General features: G+C 45.9%; 1 protein-coding gene and 1 long non-coding RNA gene across 5 annotated transcripts in view; one reads left to right on the plus strand and one right to left on the minus strand.

The window, feature by feature from the left end:
* The window catches only part of Arhgap31 (Rho GTPase activating protein 31), a 114,693-nt gene that overhangs the window by 7,524 nt on the left and 89,580 nt on the right, over window positions 1-17,589 (minus strand). The window contains exons 7-11 of the mRNA NM_020260.2: window positions 15,037-15,226; window positions 12,277-12,401; window positions 4,891-4,953; window positions 3,037-3,585; window positions 736-1,013 (exon numbers count right to left, since the gene is read on the minus strand). Coding sequence (NP_064656.2) covers window positions 736-1,013; window positions 3,037-3,585; window positions 4,891-4,953; window positions 12,277-12,401; window positions 15,037-15,226 — 1,205 coding nt within the window. The remainder of the gene's footprint in view (window positions 1-735; window positions 1,014-3,036; window positions 3,586-4,890; window positions 4,954-12,276; window positions 12,402-15,036; window positions 15,227-17,589) is intronic.
* The window catches only part of Gm36482, a 37,519-nt gene continuing 29,038 nt past the window's right edge, over window positions 9,109-17,589 (plus strand). For 3 of the 4 annotated variants that reach the window (XR_003951954.1, XR_876067.2, XR_003951956.1), the window contains exons 1-2: window positions 9,109-10,096; window positions 11,497-11,549. This is a non-coding gene — a long non-coding RNA (predicted gene, 36482). The remainder of the gene's footprint in view (window positions 10,097-11,496; window positions 11,550-17,589) is intronic. The other variant, XR_003951955.1, reaches the window with a different exon arrangement.

Raw genomic sequence — 17,589 nt, forward strand, 5'->3', positions numbered from 1 at the left:
GCTGGATGGTGTCTTCCCATTATGGTGGGACTTCTCAGAGGCCTGCCACAAAGAAGCCCCAGGCTGAGAAGTGAGTTTTGGTTTTGTTTTGCTTCTTCTGAGTCAGGGTCTCATACATCCCAGATTGTCCCGAATGGCCTTGAAATCATGATCCTCCAGTTTCCATCTCCCTAGTGACAGGCTCATAGGTGTCTGTCATCATTCCTGGCTAGTAAGTGAGACTTCTAAAGACTCATTAACCTTTTTTATACATAAAAAGGGGGCTAGGAAGATGGCTCAGTGGGTAGATGTGCTGTGAGCCCCATCCCTGGAACCCACATACAAAGTTTGAATGTGGTGGTGCACATCTGTAATACCAGGACTCCGGTGGTGCGATAGGAGATGGGAAGAGGGAACCTGCTCAGAAGCCTCAGGGCTGGTCGGCCTGCAGTACACGGTGCGGCAGAAACAGGAACAGAGGATATTGCCTTAACAAGTAAGGTAAAAACAGACCACAAAGGTGTCCTCTAACCTCAAATATACATGCTGTGGCATTCATACATATACTGTGGCACACATGCAGCTGTGATTACACAAAACAAAATTAAATTAGATACTAATCTTAATCAATTAACTGATGTAATAAATAAGTTATGTTTCTCTTGCAGAAACCTTTGTTTTTTTGTTTTTTTGTTTTTTTGGTTTTTGTTTTTTTTTTGTACCATTTGTGGTTGGAAGAGGAAGAGTCCGCCTTACCATCTCGTGGAGAATCAATGGTTCAGTCCCAGCCCCGAGGCTCTCTTGTGGAGTGCTGGGCTTCGGCTGGCTAGCACCCTGGCTCTCCTCCATCACCTTCTCAGCCTTTGGCCGCTTCTCTGCTTCCTTTGATACTTGAGAGCCCAGGGATACATGCAAGGTTTTCTTCTCCACTTGGGTGCCTGGGTCCAGGGGAGGGCTTTGGCTACATTCTGCTCTCCCCGGGACTTCAGGTTCTGGCTTGGTGTCCTCGGTAGCTGCCTTCTTAGTAACAGAGCCTGTGAGGAGAATGTGAGTGGTCAGTACAAAGGGTGAACCTTCAAGAAGGATTGGCAGGGGCTGGAGAGATGGTTCATCAGTTAAGAGCGCTGGCTGTTCTTCCAGAGGTCCTAAGGTCAATTCCTAGCAACCACATGGTGGCTCACAACCATCTGTAATGGGATCTGCTGCCGCAATACCACCTTGACACTGCCCTGACCCTAGCCTTGCTTTGTAGGAATGGGGGATTCTCTCACCTCACTGCCCACTCATTCTTTATGCTTTCTCCCAACGCGGTTCCTGCCTCAGACCCCAGCAATCATCCACTCTGTAGGTTCTCGACTGGGAGCCATTTTGCTACAAATTTCCCCAGCCTCCCTGGGGACACTGGCAATTTCTGGAGAGATTTTCGGTTGTCACAGCATTGATTACAGCATAGCTGTTTAAACTGTATGATGTGCCCCCAGATGAGGTCATGCAACTGAATGTGTAGGCTGTGGAAGTTTTGTCTAGAGTGAAAGGCCTCTGAATATACAATAGCCAAGATGAATTCGAAATTGAATGGATAGCGCATCTCAGATGTTTCTGGGCACGCTCACCTGTGGTGCATTGCTCGGCTTCATGGCAGTCTTGGTTCTGACTGGGTTACTGTCATGCCAGGCAACACCAATAAATACTGCCTGATGTACCTTGGTTCAGATCTGAGACTAATAAGAAGTGCAGCATTTGGTGGGTTCCCCTCACCCCACTTGCTTTTTAAGAGTTTTAGGGGAAATTACTTATTCTTCTACAAGCAAATGGAGATAATAATTATCCGGACCTCAGAAAGTTGTCGTGAGAAGTGAATTTATACATGTCGGACACTTAGGTCATACCCAATAACAGAGGAGGCACTGAAAAGCATTGATGTTAATTGAGATAGAAGCATCCTGTTGGTTTGACTAACAGTAAGCCTTTCTGTTGGGGTTCTCCATATTCCATTGTAGGGGGATTAAGTTAGACTGTTGATCAAAAGAGTCTTGTAGTCCAGGCATTTGGGAGGCTGAGGCAGTGGGATCCTTGCTTGGAGACCAGCCTGGCTACAAGAGGAGAAGCCTGGATTAACAACAGAAACTCTTGCTCACTCTGGACACAGCAGAGACTCTGTGAGCCTTGGTGTGTGACCCAAGCAGATCTAATCTGGCTCACTCTGTGATGGTCAAACCTAACGAAGGACTTCCTCATGGCTGGGTTTGCTAGCTCTGTTCTTTGCAGAGGTAGAAACGAGGAGGGATGGATGAATAATAAATACACCCAGAAACACAGCTTTCTCAATTCCAGCTCTCTGACTCTGCACCCCATGACCTTCTCACAGTATGTGGTGGTTTAAATAGGAATGGCCCCGTAGACTCATGTGTGTGAGCACTTGGCCCATGGGAAGGGGCAGTATTAAGGTGTGTGTCCTTCTTGAAGTAGGTGTGGGCTTGTTGGAAGAAGTATGTTACTGTGTAGGTCGACTTTGAGTTCTCAAGCTAGGCCTAGCCTGGCAGTCTTCCTTCTGCTGCCTGTGGATCAGGATGCAGAGCTCTCAGCTCCTTCTCCAGCACCATGTCTGCCTGCATGCTGTCATGGTGATAATGGACTAAACCTCTGAAACTGTGAGCCAGCTCAGTTAAATGTTTCCCTTTTTCAGAAGAGTTGCTGTGGTCACAGTGTCTCTTCACAGCAATAGAAACCCTAAGACACTGTGTGTGCTAACGAAACAGTAACATTTAATGAGTACTTATACTGGACACCGCTCTGAGATCTTTGCATGTATTAACCAAATGTTGACACAAGTTTACAAATAAGGCATGGTTATGGACATCAGATTTTATAAATTAAGAAGCTGCAGCCCAGGTTATTAACTCGGTGAAAATCTACAACAGAGCAAGGTTTGCAACAGCTATTCTGGCCCTGGAGCCCACCATCCCTACCACTTCACCACATTGCCCTGCAAACGGTATTTAAGTCCAGTCAAGCCTCGTGTTTTGTAACGGAAGGAGAGCCTTCTGCCCCTATTACCTGGAAAAGACTCAGCCCCCAGGGGCTTCTCTTCTTCTGGCCATCCTCCACTCTCTGAACCTTGGAAAGAAAACTCTTCGAGGCTGGAGAGAGACTGTAGCTCTTTGGGGGGTGTCCTGCACGGGGTGCTGTTGGTACTGATGACGGCGGACACGCGGAGTGGCACAGACACGGCGAAGGGCTCGGAGATGTTGAGCGCCTTTCGCTGGTGGCGGGGTGAGGGTTCCATCTGGAACAGGCTGCTTGTGAAGACAGATTTGCCAGGACTGTCGCTGGAGGTGTAGAACATCCCGAGAAGCTTTGGGGCGGACTGCTCGCTCTCAGGGTCTCCGATGGGGCGGAACACCTTCAGCTGCTCAGGCAGTGGCCGGATCTGACCGCCCACCTCGCAGCCCCCCTCAGCCCCTGCGGGCATCCCCTCCTGACCCCATTCACCCTCCTTGCTGAGGTCACAGGAGCTTCCGGTGCTGCTCGCGTGCATTTTTGTGGCTGGAATGAAAAATCCCCCAGTGGTGACTGTTCGACTGAAATTTCCTTTGTTTTCTTTCCCTGGTGAAGAAGAGCAAGCTGTGGTTAGTAGCCTGTGCGTGCACAGATGGCGGAGCCTCTTTCCCAGAAACTTGTACCTGGACCTGATGGTTGTTTAACAAAATGTGGAAGAGATACTAGCAATTGCCCACCAAGGCTAGAGCTTCTAGGACAAATGTACATCTTTGTTGTTTGGCAACTCACATGTAATCTATTCCAACAGGGACTACTTAGTGGATACCCAATTAATGCTGGTTGGTTTTTGACATAAAGTAGACACATTTGGGGGAGGGAACCTCTATTGAGAAAATGCCTCCATCAAACTGCCTAGAGGCAAGCCTGTGGGGCAAAAATCTTAATTTAGTGATTGATGTGGGAGAGACCAGCTCACTATGGGTGCTGCTACTATGGGCAGGTGGTCTTGGGCTGCATAAGGAAGAAGGCTGAGCAAGCAAGCCACAAGGAGCAAGCTAGTGAGCAGCACCCCTCCATAGCCTCGGCCTCCAGGGTCCTGCCCTGACTTTCCTGAGAAAGTTGTAAGATAAACCATTCCCTCCCCACGTTGCTTTTAGTCATGGTGTTTTATCACAGACATCAGTCGAGGTTTACTGGTGTGAACAAGCCTATCAGTTCAAAATGATGACAGATGCACTGTGAGCTCACAGCCAGGACACTCACAGATTCCAGATACATCATCATCCTGGCATAAACCAGAGTTTGCCTCCTTCTGCCCAGGTTCCCTCTGTCTTAGGTTTTTAGCTTGCTGACCTTGAATGTGGTCCAATTTTAAGAGAAAAGTCTCTGTGGCTAAAGGAAGACTGAAAAAAGGAAGAGGTTCTAGATTTTTGCTTTGGGATGAGCCAGGGAGGGTAAGCAGCTGGGGAATAGTTGTAGAATCTCACTGTGATGGTTTGAAAGAAAATTGCCTCCCCCACCCCCATTAGCTCATGTATTTACATGCTTGGTTCCTAATTGGTGGAACTGTTTGGGAAGGATTAGGAGGTGTGTCCTTGTTGAAGGAGGTGGGTAACTAAGGGTGGGTTTTGAGGTTTCAAAAGCCCATAACAGGTCCAAGTCCAGTCTCTCTCTGTCTCTCTGTCTCTGTCTCTCTGTGTCTCTGTCTCTGTCTCTCTCTCCTGCCTGTCAATCAGGATGTAAAGCTCTCAGCAACTTCTCTAGTACCATGCCTGCCTGAGTGTCATCATGCTCTCCACCATGGTGCTAATGGACTATGTGAAACTGTAAACAAGTCCTTAATTAAATCCTTTCCTTTATAAGTGGCTTTGGTCATTGTATCACTTCATAGCAAACAGAGCAACAACTCACCTTCCACAGGCACCGAACACAGTGAGTCCATGCTTTTTGCTGGCCGGATAGTAGCCTTTTCCACTAAAGATAAGAGGAAAAAAAATATCCCTAATGAATGCAAATTAAGAAGAAGCATTCAGAACAAATAGGCTATAAGCATATGAGAAAAATTTCCAGAAAGCTTTTTCATGTAGTGATATATTATATCTTACAAAATTACCCTCAACTCCACTCTATGTATCTTTACTCTCCTAATGGGGACTGACCTTATGACAAGAGGGCAGAGACAGGTTTTATTAATATTTTACAAATAAAGGTAAATTGTAATTTTGTCAAATGAGAAGTCTTGAATCCAGTTTAACTGCACAAAAAGTGTTCAAGGAGTTAGAACAATAGCTTAGTCGTTAAGAGCTCTGCTCTTCCAAAAGACTTTGGATTTGATTCTCAGCACTCATATGGGATCTCATAACTGTCTGTAACTCCAGCCCAAAGAGATCTCATGCCCTCTTCTGGCGTCCCAGGGCACTGCATGAACGTGCATTCAGCAAACATCTGTACACACAAAGCAATAATATCGTAAAAATGATTTTTAAAAAGTACCAAGATGAGCTCATGGGGTAGATTCTATGGGACCTGGGAAACCTGTCTTATGTGGTAGATTAGAGAGCAGGATTGTGGGCTGCAACCATATCTAGCAGCACCAAGACCTTGGGACAACAAGGAAGAATGTCTCGGCTGTCACCGTCAGCTTTTCCCCAGGGGCTGTGCTCCAGGGAATTTGTAGACTGTTTGTCCCTCATGTGATTTCACCCACCAACATCACCAATAACCAGATCTCTACCAAACACAGACTATGTACCTGGTATACTTCATGTGTCATTGTAGGCTACCATAGATGGGGCTTGGGGGAAGTAAGTTTGAATGAGTTAAGAACCCAGTTCTTGAGTTTGATCCAAAGATGTCCACAGGATGGAAGCTTAGCTCTTTAGTACATCAGGGCTGGGAGGAGTTGGGCTCAAGGGGCAGAGACCTCACAAATAGCTTAATGACTTTCTTGATGGGATTGGAGAGCTACGGGAGAGTCTGCCCCCTCTTTCTCCATTCCCCCTTGAGTGTCTCCATTCTTCTTGCACCCCACACTGAAGCAGCACAAGAAGCTTACTAGAAGTCAAGGAGATGCCAGCATGGCCATGTTCTTAGACTGCCTGACCTGTAGAACGATGAACTACTGTTCTTCATACGTTACACAGCCTCGGGGACTCTCTTGCAGCAAAGGAAGCAGGATTGGGACAGATATTCTTTACAGGTCAAGGTCGATAGGAGGAACAAGAGAACTTGGAAGCTAAGAAGGAGTAGAAGACTTACACTGTTAAAGTAAAATCTGAATTTAGATCCAGGTTTGAGTCTCACTCTCTTCTGGCAGTTTGTGGCTGTGTAGCTTCAGATGTGCAGCCTTTCTTCCTTCTCTCTGTCTCTGTCTGTCTCTCTGTCTCTGTCTGTCTCTGTCTCGTGTGTGTGTGTGTGTGTGTGTGTGTGTGTGTGTGTTTGAGACAGGGCTTTTCTGTGTAGCTCTGTAGACCAGCCTGGCCTCGAACTCAGAGATCTGCCTACCTGTGCCTTCTGAGTGATGGGATTAAAGGCATGCACTACCACGCCCATTGGGTTATACCTTTTTCACGGATAAAAGACAATAGAGTTGTTAAGATTAAATGAGAAATGACTATGAAGTAATTGTGTTGTTCTAAATTGGAATAAATACTCAAAGTAAAAACCTAGAATAAATGCTAAGTAAAAATAGCACATAGTAGGTTCCAGACCAGCTAGGGGCTACACGGTGAGGACCTGTCTCACAAAACAAAACAAACCAAAACAACACATACTGCTTATGACATTTAGGATTAGCTAGAGCCTACTGCAGGGAAAGAAAGGAGCTTGTTCGACAAGAAGCAGTCAGAGTTGGCACTAACTCAAATTGGGTAATAACTCATGCCTGTTTTCATTCCCCTTTAAAAAATCCCCCCTTTTTCTTCCCTTAGTCTAAACTCTTCATTTCTAAGAGGTTTGGACTTAGACCCTTAGTCTCCTGAGCTCGGGGATTCTCTGTGACTCACACGGGAGGAGGATCGACCATGGCCTCCCTCAAGCCCAACCAAGAAAGACACAGAGTACCTCCAACCTCCTCGCTCTCAATAGCATGCCAAGAGTCTTACCCTCTGGGAGCTGATGTTTGTACAGGATCATAAACTGATTTATTATTCCAAAGCTGCCTCAGGGGCTAGGGGAAGGGGAAAAAAAGCTGCCTGGCTGTTGTCCCTCCATCTGGATATTCTGAGACGTGCTTTGTCTTTGTTTCCTATGTCTCTCCATCTCTGGCCTCCATGTGTTGACCTTAAGGGGCAGGGTCCAAGTAATTTCATAATAATCCTGAGTCAGCCCCTTCTATCCACTCAAACTCCAAGGCTTTCATCAATAGCTCCCAAGCATCCCAAGGTATCTTCTCTCTGCAGTAACTAAATGCTTTGGATCTGTTAGCTCAAGATTATACTTTGAGGATATTTTTGCCTGAGGTGTTGATCTGGCCTCCTGGAGGTGCCCCCCATAAGTCCTACTGTTTTAAAAAATAAAATCTTGTGTAAAGCAGGCTGTCTCTGAACTCACTATGTAGCCGAGGATGGCCTTAAGATCCAATTCTCCAGTCTCCACCTCTTAAGTGCTGAGATTCCAGGCATGTTTGTGCAGTACCGGGGCATTGAACCTTGGGACTCCTGCATACCAGATAAGAACTCTACTGAGCTTCGTCCTCAACTCTCATCTGAGAGTCTTCTGGGAACCTCTGTGCTCTTGGTTCAGTCTGATGACTCCTTCACTCAAAGGTAACGCCTCTACCCTCATGGCTTCTTCTGCTCAGGAGTTTATTTTGATATAAAACAAACTTAAATTGAAACCAGTGTCTGGAATTTGGTTCAAAGTTTATGCATCTGTGTTCAGTGACTACCTCATTTTTTTCCCTTACCCCCTCTGATTTGTTGAGCTTTCTAAATGTGCTTAAACACGTCTTTCTCTCTGCTGCCAACCAATAAACTCCTGATACGATTCACTGCTAATCAATTTTTAAAATGCCCCAAGGGAGGTTGGGAAATGGTTCAATAGATAAAGTGCTTGCTCTGCAACATGACAGCCTGAGTTTGGATTCCCAGCATCCACAGAAAAGCCAAGACTAGCAGCATGCATCTGCAATCCTAGTGGCAGGGAGGTTGAGACAGATTGCATGTGTGCTGCGTGTGTGTGCGTGTGTGCGTGCGCATGTGCGCACGTGCGCACGTGCGGAGTATGTGCATGTGTGTCTATTGAGGGGTGGGAGTTTCTGGTCATTCAGTCTAGCCAAAATTATTTCGTCAGCAACCATGTCTCAAACAGAACAAAGTGAAGGGCAATAGAAAAAGACACCTGGCATTAACTTCTTGCCTCTACATGTGTGGGCACGTGTACTTGCACACATATGTGTGCACACCCAAACATACTCTACATGCACATACAAAATTTTAATGTGCCCCTTGTCATGTAGATTTTAACATATTGTTTCCATATGTGAGTTCACTGACTCTCCCTTTATTATTCACACACACAGAACTATTGCAAACCTATGTGCTTCCTCCAAAGACCACACTGGAAAGTTACATTAAAGGCTTCCATGGGGGCTGGTGAGATGGCTCAGTGGGTAAGAGCACCCGACTGCTCTTCCGAAGGTCCAGAGTTCAAATCCCAGCAACCACATGGTGGCTCACAACCATCTGTAACAAGATCTGACGCCCTCTTCTGGAGTGTCTGAGGACAGCTACAGTGTACTTACATATAATAAATAAATAAATCTTTAAAAAAAAAAAAAAAAAAAAAAAAAAAAAAAAAGGCTTCCATGGCCTATCTTTGAGTACAGATTTTGTTAGAATTGTGCCCATTAGCCATACTTCAGTTTTAGTTTCTAGAGTTCTGAGCAATGCTGCTTTGCCTAAAGCAGTTACTCTAGCTACAACCACTCAGGCAACAGTCACTCAGGCAACAGTCACACTGGTAGCAGTCACTCAGGAAACAGACACTCTGGCCATAATAACTCTAGCCACAGCCATCTAGGCAACAGTCACTCTAAGCAACAGCCACACAGGCAACAGTCACTCTGGCAACAGCCACTGAAGCAACAGGCACTCAGGCAACAGTCACCAGGCAACAGCCACTCAGGCAACAGTCACCAGGCAACAGCCACTGAAGCAACAGCCACTCAGGCAACAGTCACTCAGGCAACAGTCACACTGGTAATAGTCACTCAGGCAACAGCCACCAGGTAACAGCCACTCAGGCAACAGTCACAATGGCAATAGCCACTTAGGCAACAGCCACTGAAGCAACAGGCACTCAGGCAACAGCCACCAGGCAACAGCCACTCAGGCAACAGTCACACTGGCAATAGCCACTTAGGCAACATCCACTCAGGCAACAGTCACTCAGGCAACAGCCACTCAGGCAACAGTCACTCTGGCAACAGCCACTGAAGCAACAGGCACTCAGGCAACAGCCACCAGGCAACAGCCACTCAGGCAACAGTCACACTGGCAATAGCCACTTAGGCAACATCCACTCAGGCAACATCCACTCAGGCAACAGCCACTCAGGCAACAGTCACTCTGGCAACAGCCACTGAAGCAACAGGCACTCAGGCAACAGCTACTCTAAGCAACAGGCACTCAGGCAACAGCCACCAGGCAACAGTCACTCAGGCAACAGTCACACTGGCAATAGCCACTCAGGCAACAGCCACTCTAAGCAACAGTCACTCAGGCAACAGCCACTCAGGCAACAGTGACTCGGGTAACAGACACTCGGGCAACAGTCACTCTAGGCACAGTCACGGTCTCCAGGAGCCATGTGTATTGACATCAGAGGGTCTCTCATTTTTACCCCTACATCCCACCATGACTTGGATGGCTTGGTTTTATTTCCAAGTCAGTAGGTTCTAAGAGCTTAACCGAGTGGCTTTCAACCTTGGCTGGGTGGCAGAACTGTGTAGGGAGCCTTTTAAAAACCCTTGCCACAGACTGGAGAAACTGCGGTGGCTGTGAGCCACTTTCTAGGTGACTCTGAGACACACTGCTCTGTCAGAAGACACCCCACGACCACAGCCACAGTTCGGTCCAGCACCTTGGATTTGAGCCTTTTGAAAAATCACCTGGGGGTAAGTGAACCCTTCCTAATTCGATAGCATAGCCTGGCATTTATTGCAACTTTGTTCATTCACTTTGTTCTCTCTCCTGGGTTTTGTCTTTTTTATTCCTGGCCTCTTCCATTGTGTAACAAATCCTCTCTTTGATGTGTGCAGTCTCTCAGCACAGACTAGCAGTTTCCTGTCAGGTACTCTCTCTTCCTCCGCATTGTTCACGGAGAGTTCTGATTTCTTGTTTGTACACTTCTGCCATCCTTTGACACTCTGCCCTCGTCACTTGGGCTAGTTCTGCATTTTATGAAAGGTGTGCTTACGGCAAAACTGTCCACAGAGGTCTACCCAGAATCCCATCCCCTCTGCTCTCTTCCCAGGGCTCTTGCACTTCTGAGGTTTAATCTCCATCTGTGCCAATGACTGGTTCAGAACCCAGGTCAGTCAGCCTTGCCCTGCGATCCAGTGATGGCTACTGAGACCAGGGAAGATGCAAGGCAGGACACTGATGACATTTCTTCTGCCTTTGGGGACAGTAATGCTCAAAGAGAAAAGCTGCCTTTAATAGCCACAGCCAAGGAAGCCATTTTAGGATGGCGTTGACAGAAAGGGGACAGAAGAGTTGAGGCGGGCACGAGGCAATGAAGACACTCTTGGTTAAGTTACCCAACACCTTCTCTGCCACTGAACTGGATTTATTTTTATTTATAGTCAAAATTGCTGTGGCTGCTGTCCACCATACATCCTTCATTATGCAACAGGCGAACTCAACTCAGGTGTCTCATATTTCTAATTTCTGTTCCTTGTTGTGAAATTATTACTTAGCCTGGATAAAGAATTTAGAGCTATTACCTCTCATTTTCCCTATAGGGACTCATTTCCTCCTAACACCAACTGAATATTTCAAACATTCACAAATGTTATGAACTTTTCTAAACCCACCACCTAGTTTCAACAGTTGTTGGCGTCTTTCTGCATATTTGATCTGTTTGTTCTATACCTATAGTTCCTTAAATCATTTGAAAGCGAGTTTTGATACTTTGACACTTCATCTTAAATCCTTCAACTGTAGCATACACTTCCTAAGAACAAACAAATGCTATAAAATGTAATAATTCCTCAGAGTCACATAGTAGCCAATGCATACCCACAATTTCCTATCTGCCCTCAAAGGTGTCTTTGTAGCTCTTAAAAACCAGACAGACAGACAGACGGACATCAGACAGATGGACAGACAGACAGAATCCAAACGAGATTTGTTTGATCCTTGTATTTGTGCGTTCACACCTCGCATAAGTCATTGTAGACGTTTTTCTTGTTCTTCCTCTCCTGACACAATATTCAGAATGCATCAGTTAGATTTGATATTAGAGTCCCATTTCCTTGATTCCTCTTTTAATCAATTTCTTTTCTTTGCTCAGGAGTAAACCCGTGGAGAAGAACCCCACTTAAGATCTCTGCTCTCAAGGTGAAGGTACAGGCTCTCCTTAAGCTGCATTCCAACTAGTAGAGAATAGCTATTTGGGAAAATGATGGAAATAACCAGTGCAGGAAAGACCTGACAGAGGCTCTTGAATTACATGACACACGGTGCTCTAACCAAATAACCTTAACCAACCTCACAGACAATAAGGGATTGACATCATGTACCTTGGACATGGCCCAGAGGCACACAGAGCATAGCCTTTGTAGACTGAAAAACTTCATAAACTTCAATCTAACCACAAGCAAACCTCAGACATGCCCACATAGAGTTCTACAAAATCTCCAAAGTATCGTGTTCAGAGAAACTAAAGAACGGTTCCCCCTTGGAGGAGACTGAAGATAGACGACAACCAAATGAAATATTAATTCCAGGTTTGGGCTTAGACCAGAAAAGGACATTGGTGGGACAACTGGCTAAGTGTGAATTTTAAGATATGCAAATCAGTTAATAGTATTAAAATTATATTTTTGATTTTGATAACAGTTGTGAAAGATGTTAGCATTAGGGGGTTTTATGGATGCTATAGATGTTTGTAAGTAAAACGTCATCATCATCACCGTTATCATCATCTTCTTCTTCCTCATCGTCTTAAAAAAACAAAACTCAAGTGAATCTGAAAGTTTCCTTTCTGGCCTGGTTAATTTGCTGTGATCAAATGTGCAACTGGGCTAAGGTCACAGCACAAGCGCATGGCACGGATGGTGCCAATTCTCACCTGACAGCCTCTGGCCTCTCACGAACACACTCCCGTTTCTACTCAGCTTGGACTTCGAGTCCGATCCAGAACGTCCCAGGTTAAATATCGATTTCCACTTCTTTGATTTGCTGGAAAGCTTTCTCCTGAAAGAACCAAGCCGTACACACACGTTAGTGGAGCACGTGTCATTTCCAGGCAGTGTTTTGTTTTGAGACAGGGTCTCAAAAAAAAGTAGACCAGGCTGGCTTGAACTCATGATCACCTCTGCCTTGCTGTTTGGAGGGCGATTGCAAAATTGAGAGAGAGCGTTACAACTATAGTCTCAGTCGTGAAGGGCTCTGGTATTTCTAGAAGTTTCCCTCTAAAATTCAAGTTGTACCTGACTTTAGCCTGTCTGAGGGAAGCCTTGGGTGATCAAACACGTCAACGCAAAGACCCTTTTCTTTAGAACTACAGCCAAAGTTTGTCATCTATCAGAGGCAGCGGTGGGAGGCCAGCAGTGGGACAGTGGTCAGTGGGACGGTCAGAGCCCACAAGCAAACACACAGTTCTGAAATCTGGTGGAACGTCTATGAAGCACTGCAGTCCTGCCTCTCCACACATGCTGAAATTTTTAAAAGAAAGAGGTGTAATCAAGCCAGAAGTGGTGGGGCACGCCTTTAATTCCAGCACTAGGGAAGCAGAGGCAGGTGGATCTCTGAGTTCGAGGCCAGCCTGGTGTACAGAGTGAGTTTTAGAACAACCAGTGCTATGTAGAGGGACCTGCCTCAAGCAAGCAAACAAAAAAAGATTAAGACCATAGACCTTTTAAACATTTAACACACTATAGACCCTTTTAAACATTTAAGACCACAGACCTCAGATCTGTGCTTTCTGCCCCGTGGCCATATGGCTAGGACGTGTAATAAGCAACACAGTAAAACAGACAAAAAGAGCAAAAGTGTCTGGGTGTTGCCGAGGGAAGCTGTGACTTGCCGGCTGGCCTCAGTCACTGTAAAGAAAAGCATAAGGTCCAGCATGCCTCTTGCCCAGCCTTTTACCAGGCTGCTTGGCTATGGAGATGGAGATGAGGCTTGGTGACATAGCAACTGGGCTGGCTCATGAGAACCTAGTACCACCAGGGGGCACTACAGAGGCAACTCCAGCTTCCGATCCACCCAGCCAGGCTCTGGCGCAAAGATGAGGTTTGAAACCTTGTAACCCGTCATTCTCTCAAGGAGCCTTTTCTCCATAGGTCTGGGTCTCAGCTTTAGGAGTCTTTACAATCAGTTGGAAACACGTCTGCATACTTGTTGGTTTCTATCCCATTTGGCTGGATAATCTAAGGACTTAGCCTTGATGTGTATCATAAGGAGTTGCATATATTAAGCTAGTATAGCGCTGTGGCTGAAAGCAGAGACAATGCAGGAGATGGTCTCTCTGAAGTGCCGTTCATCCCTGGGAAGGAGGCTTATTCTGTATGGCTTAGAGAGAGGGGCAGTGTGTTTAGTTCTAAGAGGGTACAATCTGATCGCTCTAGAAAACAGAGTCATCAATGACTCCGATATTTCTAGAAGTTTCCCTCTAAAATCCAGGTTGTACCTGCCTTTAGCTTGTCTGGGGATTCACTGAGTAATCAAACATGTTAACACAAAGACCCCTTTTCTTCAGAACTACAGCCAGGGAACTTTCCCCAGGGAAGTCGAGACATGCCACCACTATCACAGGACTCCTCTAGTTATCCAGGGGAGCAGACATCTTCCTCGCTAACCAGCTTGCTGTCTTGGGGAGTCAATTACTAAACAGAAAGCATGGCGCAATCCAGTGAAAAGGTGCCTTCACCTACACCCTCTAAAGGGTTAGGACTCTTGCTTCAGTCACTGCCTTCTTTCATGGTGGGACAAGTGGGTGGCTAGAGAGACTAAGGTTGGAGTGGAAGAAGAAATAGAGAGGATACTAATGATGACTTGTTGTCGAGTGGAGAAAGATTGGGGCAATGCTTCAATCAATAAACTGCTTGCCACTTAGCATGAAGACCTGCGTTGGATTGATATCTCATGTAAAGAAGCTGAGAAGGGTACACGCGTGTTATCCCAGTGCCTAGGAGACATAGAATCAGCCAGCCTAGCCTATTCTACAAGCCCCAGGTCCATGATGGACCATTTTCTTGTTTTTTGGTTTTTTTGAAAGGTGGTTAGCTCCTGATAAACAAACAAGTTGCCCCATGGCCTCCTACAAACCTGCACATGCATGTCCACACGAACACACACATGTGTATATACTGACAGACACAGAAAGGAGTGTGTGTGTGTGTGTGTGTGTGTGTGTGTGTGTGTCTAGTAGGTTGAGAAGAAGTAAGGAAGTCAGAAATGCCATCCCCAAGTGCTGCCAGCAAGGACCCTCTGACAAGAGTGGCCCCCATTTGTCCTCTTGTGTTCCGGCATAGGCTAATTTCCATGCCGTTTGCAGTGTCGCGTGGGGGTGGTGTCAAACACTCATTGGCAAGCCGCATTTGTAAACTCCAGGCCTGTTTTGTCTCCGCCATGGAAGAAGAGACCCATAACTCACCTGGGTTTGTGGGAGGAGATAAGAGTTCACAGTAAGTCTGCGGCAGTGGAAGAAGCCATCCCTACTGAGGCTGGTGAGAATCGTGGGGACTGGAAAATTCCGTTGTTACCCAACTTGGGCTGCGCCCAGGTTATCATACTGTCATCACTCATGGCCCTGAGACTGGACACCTCACTCCTTTGTCCCCCTTCCCTCCCCAAGCCCTTCAGAGTTCTGAAGAATGGTAATTACTTGTTGTCTGGTAACTCAAGGACGGTGTGGAAGGGAGGAGGGACGATCTCGGGCAGGCTGTTCTCTCGTCTTTCCTTCCGAGCAGGGTGGTTTGTCGCCAAGCTTCGGGCCTGAGCCTCCTCCAGGCTTACCAACTTCATGGGCAGGGACAAGGCTGGCAAGGTCAGGCTCTTTGTGATAGTACGGCTTTCTGTAAAGCAAAGGAAAGAGTTTGGCTTGGGAGCATATTCAAGCTCTAGGCCTACTCAGGTCTCTCGTCTACAGCCCTTCCACTTGAACTCCTTGGCAAGGGGCGGCATGCCAGCTTTGGCTTGGGGAGTCTGGGGCAGAGGTTGTACACAGGAAATTGTCAGTTTTCCTGCCCATAGTGGGTGGAGGACCTGGAGGGGCACCAGGAAGTCATTGCTTTCTGTACTTTCCATGGAGTGACTGTTGATATACTCATTCATTCATTCCACAAATATTTATTGAGCACTTACCGTGATCTAGCGTTACAGCAATGGTTCTTTAATCCTGAAAACTCTGCTGAGGACTTTGGTCAGATAAGAATTTGGCTTAACTCAGATAAGATGAAGTAGAAGGCTGCCCCTCATCCCCACAACTGAGGAACACGGGCTCTAAGGCCATGGATGGGTGGAACCTACTTTTCCTAGGCTTCTGTCTCTGGAGGGACAGATCATCAATATACTGTGTTATTTCCTCAGAGAGAGGTGGCTCTTCCCTCAGTATGTCCTTGTTTTAGTATTTGTATTGTATCCACTTGTCCACCCTCCATGGCATTCCTTTTATGGACGGCAGTGATAAAGGAATGGTTCTTTTTTAAAAAAATTATTTATTTATTTATTTAATGCATATGAGTACACACCAGACACACCAGAAGAGGGCATCAGATCCCATTACAGATGGTTGTGAGCCACCATGTAGTTCCTAGGAATTAAACTCAGGACCTCTGGAAGAGCAGTCGGTGCTCTTAACCGCTAAGCCATCTCTCCAGCCCCTCTGCCAGTGGTTCTAAACTTGAGGCATAATAATATCCTCATTCTACCAAAGGACGTTTGGCAACATCTGGAGAAATTTTGTTTTATTTATTTTTTGTTTTGTTTTTGTTTTTGAGATCGGTCTCATGTAGCCCAGACTGGCTTTGAATATGCTATGTAACCAAGGATAAGTTTGAACTCATGATCCTCATGCACTCACCTCTACAGTGATGTGTGTGTGTGTGTGTATATTATGTGTGTGTATATATATATATATGTGTGTGTGTATGTGTGTGTATGTATATGTGTGTGTGTATATGTGTGTATATGTGTGTGTATTCTGTATATATATATATATATGTATGTGTATGTATGTGTGTGTATGTATATGTGTGTGTATGTATATGTATGTATATGTGTGTGTATTGTGTATGTATATATGTATGAGTGTGTATGTATATGTGTGTGTATCTTAGAGGCCAGAAGAAGGTATCAGGTGCCCTGAGCTAGACTTACAGGCAGTTGTGGGCTGCTGGAAGCCAATTCCAGTCTTTTGGGAGAGCAGCAAGTGCTTCTAACTACTAGCAACCTCTATAGCACCCCCTGAGGACATTTTGATTATTACAAATGATACTGGCACCTAGTATCTGGGGCACTTTCTTGATTGGTGATTGATATGAGAGAGCCCAGCCCATCGTGGATGGTGCTAGCCCTAGGTAGTTGCTTTTGGGTGCAAGAAGACAAGCTGAGATAGCCGTGAGGACCAAGCCAACAAACAACACCCTTCCAGTGGTCTCTACTGCAGTTGCTGCTTGCAGGTTCCTGCCTTGAGTTCCTTCCCTGCAAGCTCTCCTCCTCAAGCTGCTTGTGGTCACGGTGTTTATTACAGCCATAGAAAGCAAACAAGGACACTTTCTCTGCATGCACTCTCACGAACGGCACTGACATCAGAGGGGGAACTTCTTAGACTCACACTTTAGACTGTTTAGATCAGAAAGTCCAGGCAAGGAGCTCAACAATCTGTGTTTCCACAAGCCCATCATCAGGTGATCAACAGTGACAGGCACTTACGTTGGAAAATCACTCTGAAAAACCAGTGGTCACTGAGGCAATTCTGATTGACCAGGTTTCTGATTTTTTTTTTTTAAATAAATGAAGTTCACAGAAGGTCAAACACTGCAAACCAGTTCACTCCCAGGGTTTGTTCTGCCGTTCTGAGCCACACTCATACAAATGCACTCTTTTTTTTTTTTTTTTTTTTTTTTTTTTTTTTTTTTTTTTTGGTATGCTTCCTGCCTGATCCAGAGCAGGATAAAGTACTCAGGAAACAGTCCCATAGAGCATGTGTTCCGGATCTACATGTGAGTGTAGCCATACGGCCTTTGTTCACCAACAACTTCAAGGGGGAAGACAGAAGACTCTTTTAAAACCATAAGGCGCTAGTGAAAACCGGAGGGAAACCTAAGGAGAAGGAATGTTGCCCCGTACCTTTACATGATAAAGAGCTTACTAGAAAGGGAACATTGCCTACCTCCATTCCAGGGAGAGGCTATGTATGCACCTGATCAGAAACATG

This window comes from Mus musculus, chromosome 16, assembly GCF_000001635.26.
Source record: "Mus musculus strain C57BL/6J chromosome 16, GRCm38.p6 C57BL/6J".
Taxonomy (NCBI): Eukaryota; Metazoa; Chordata; class Mammalia; order Rodentia; family Muridae; genus Mus; species Mus musculus.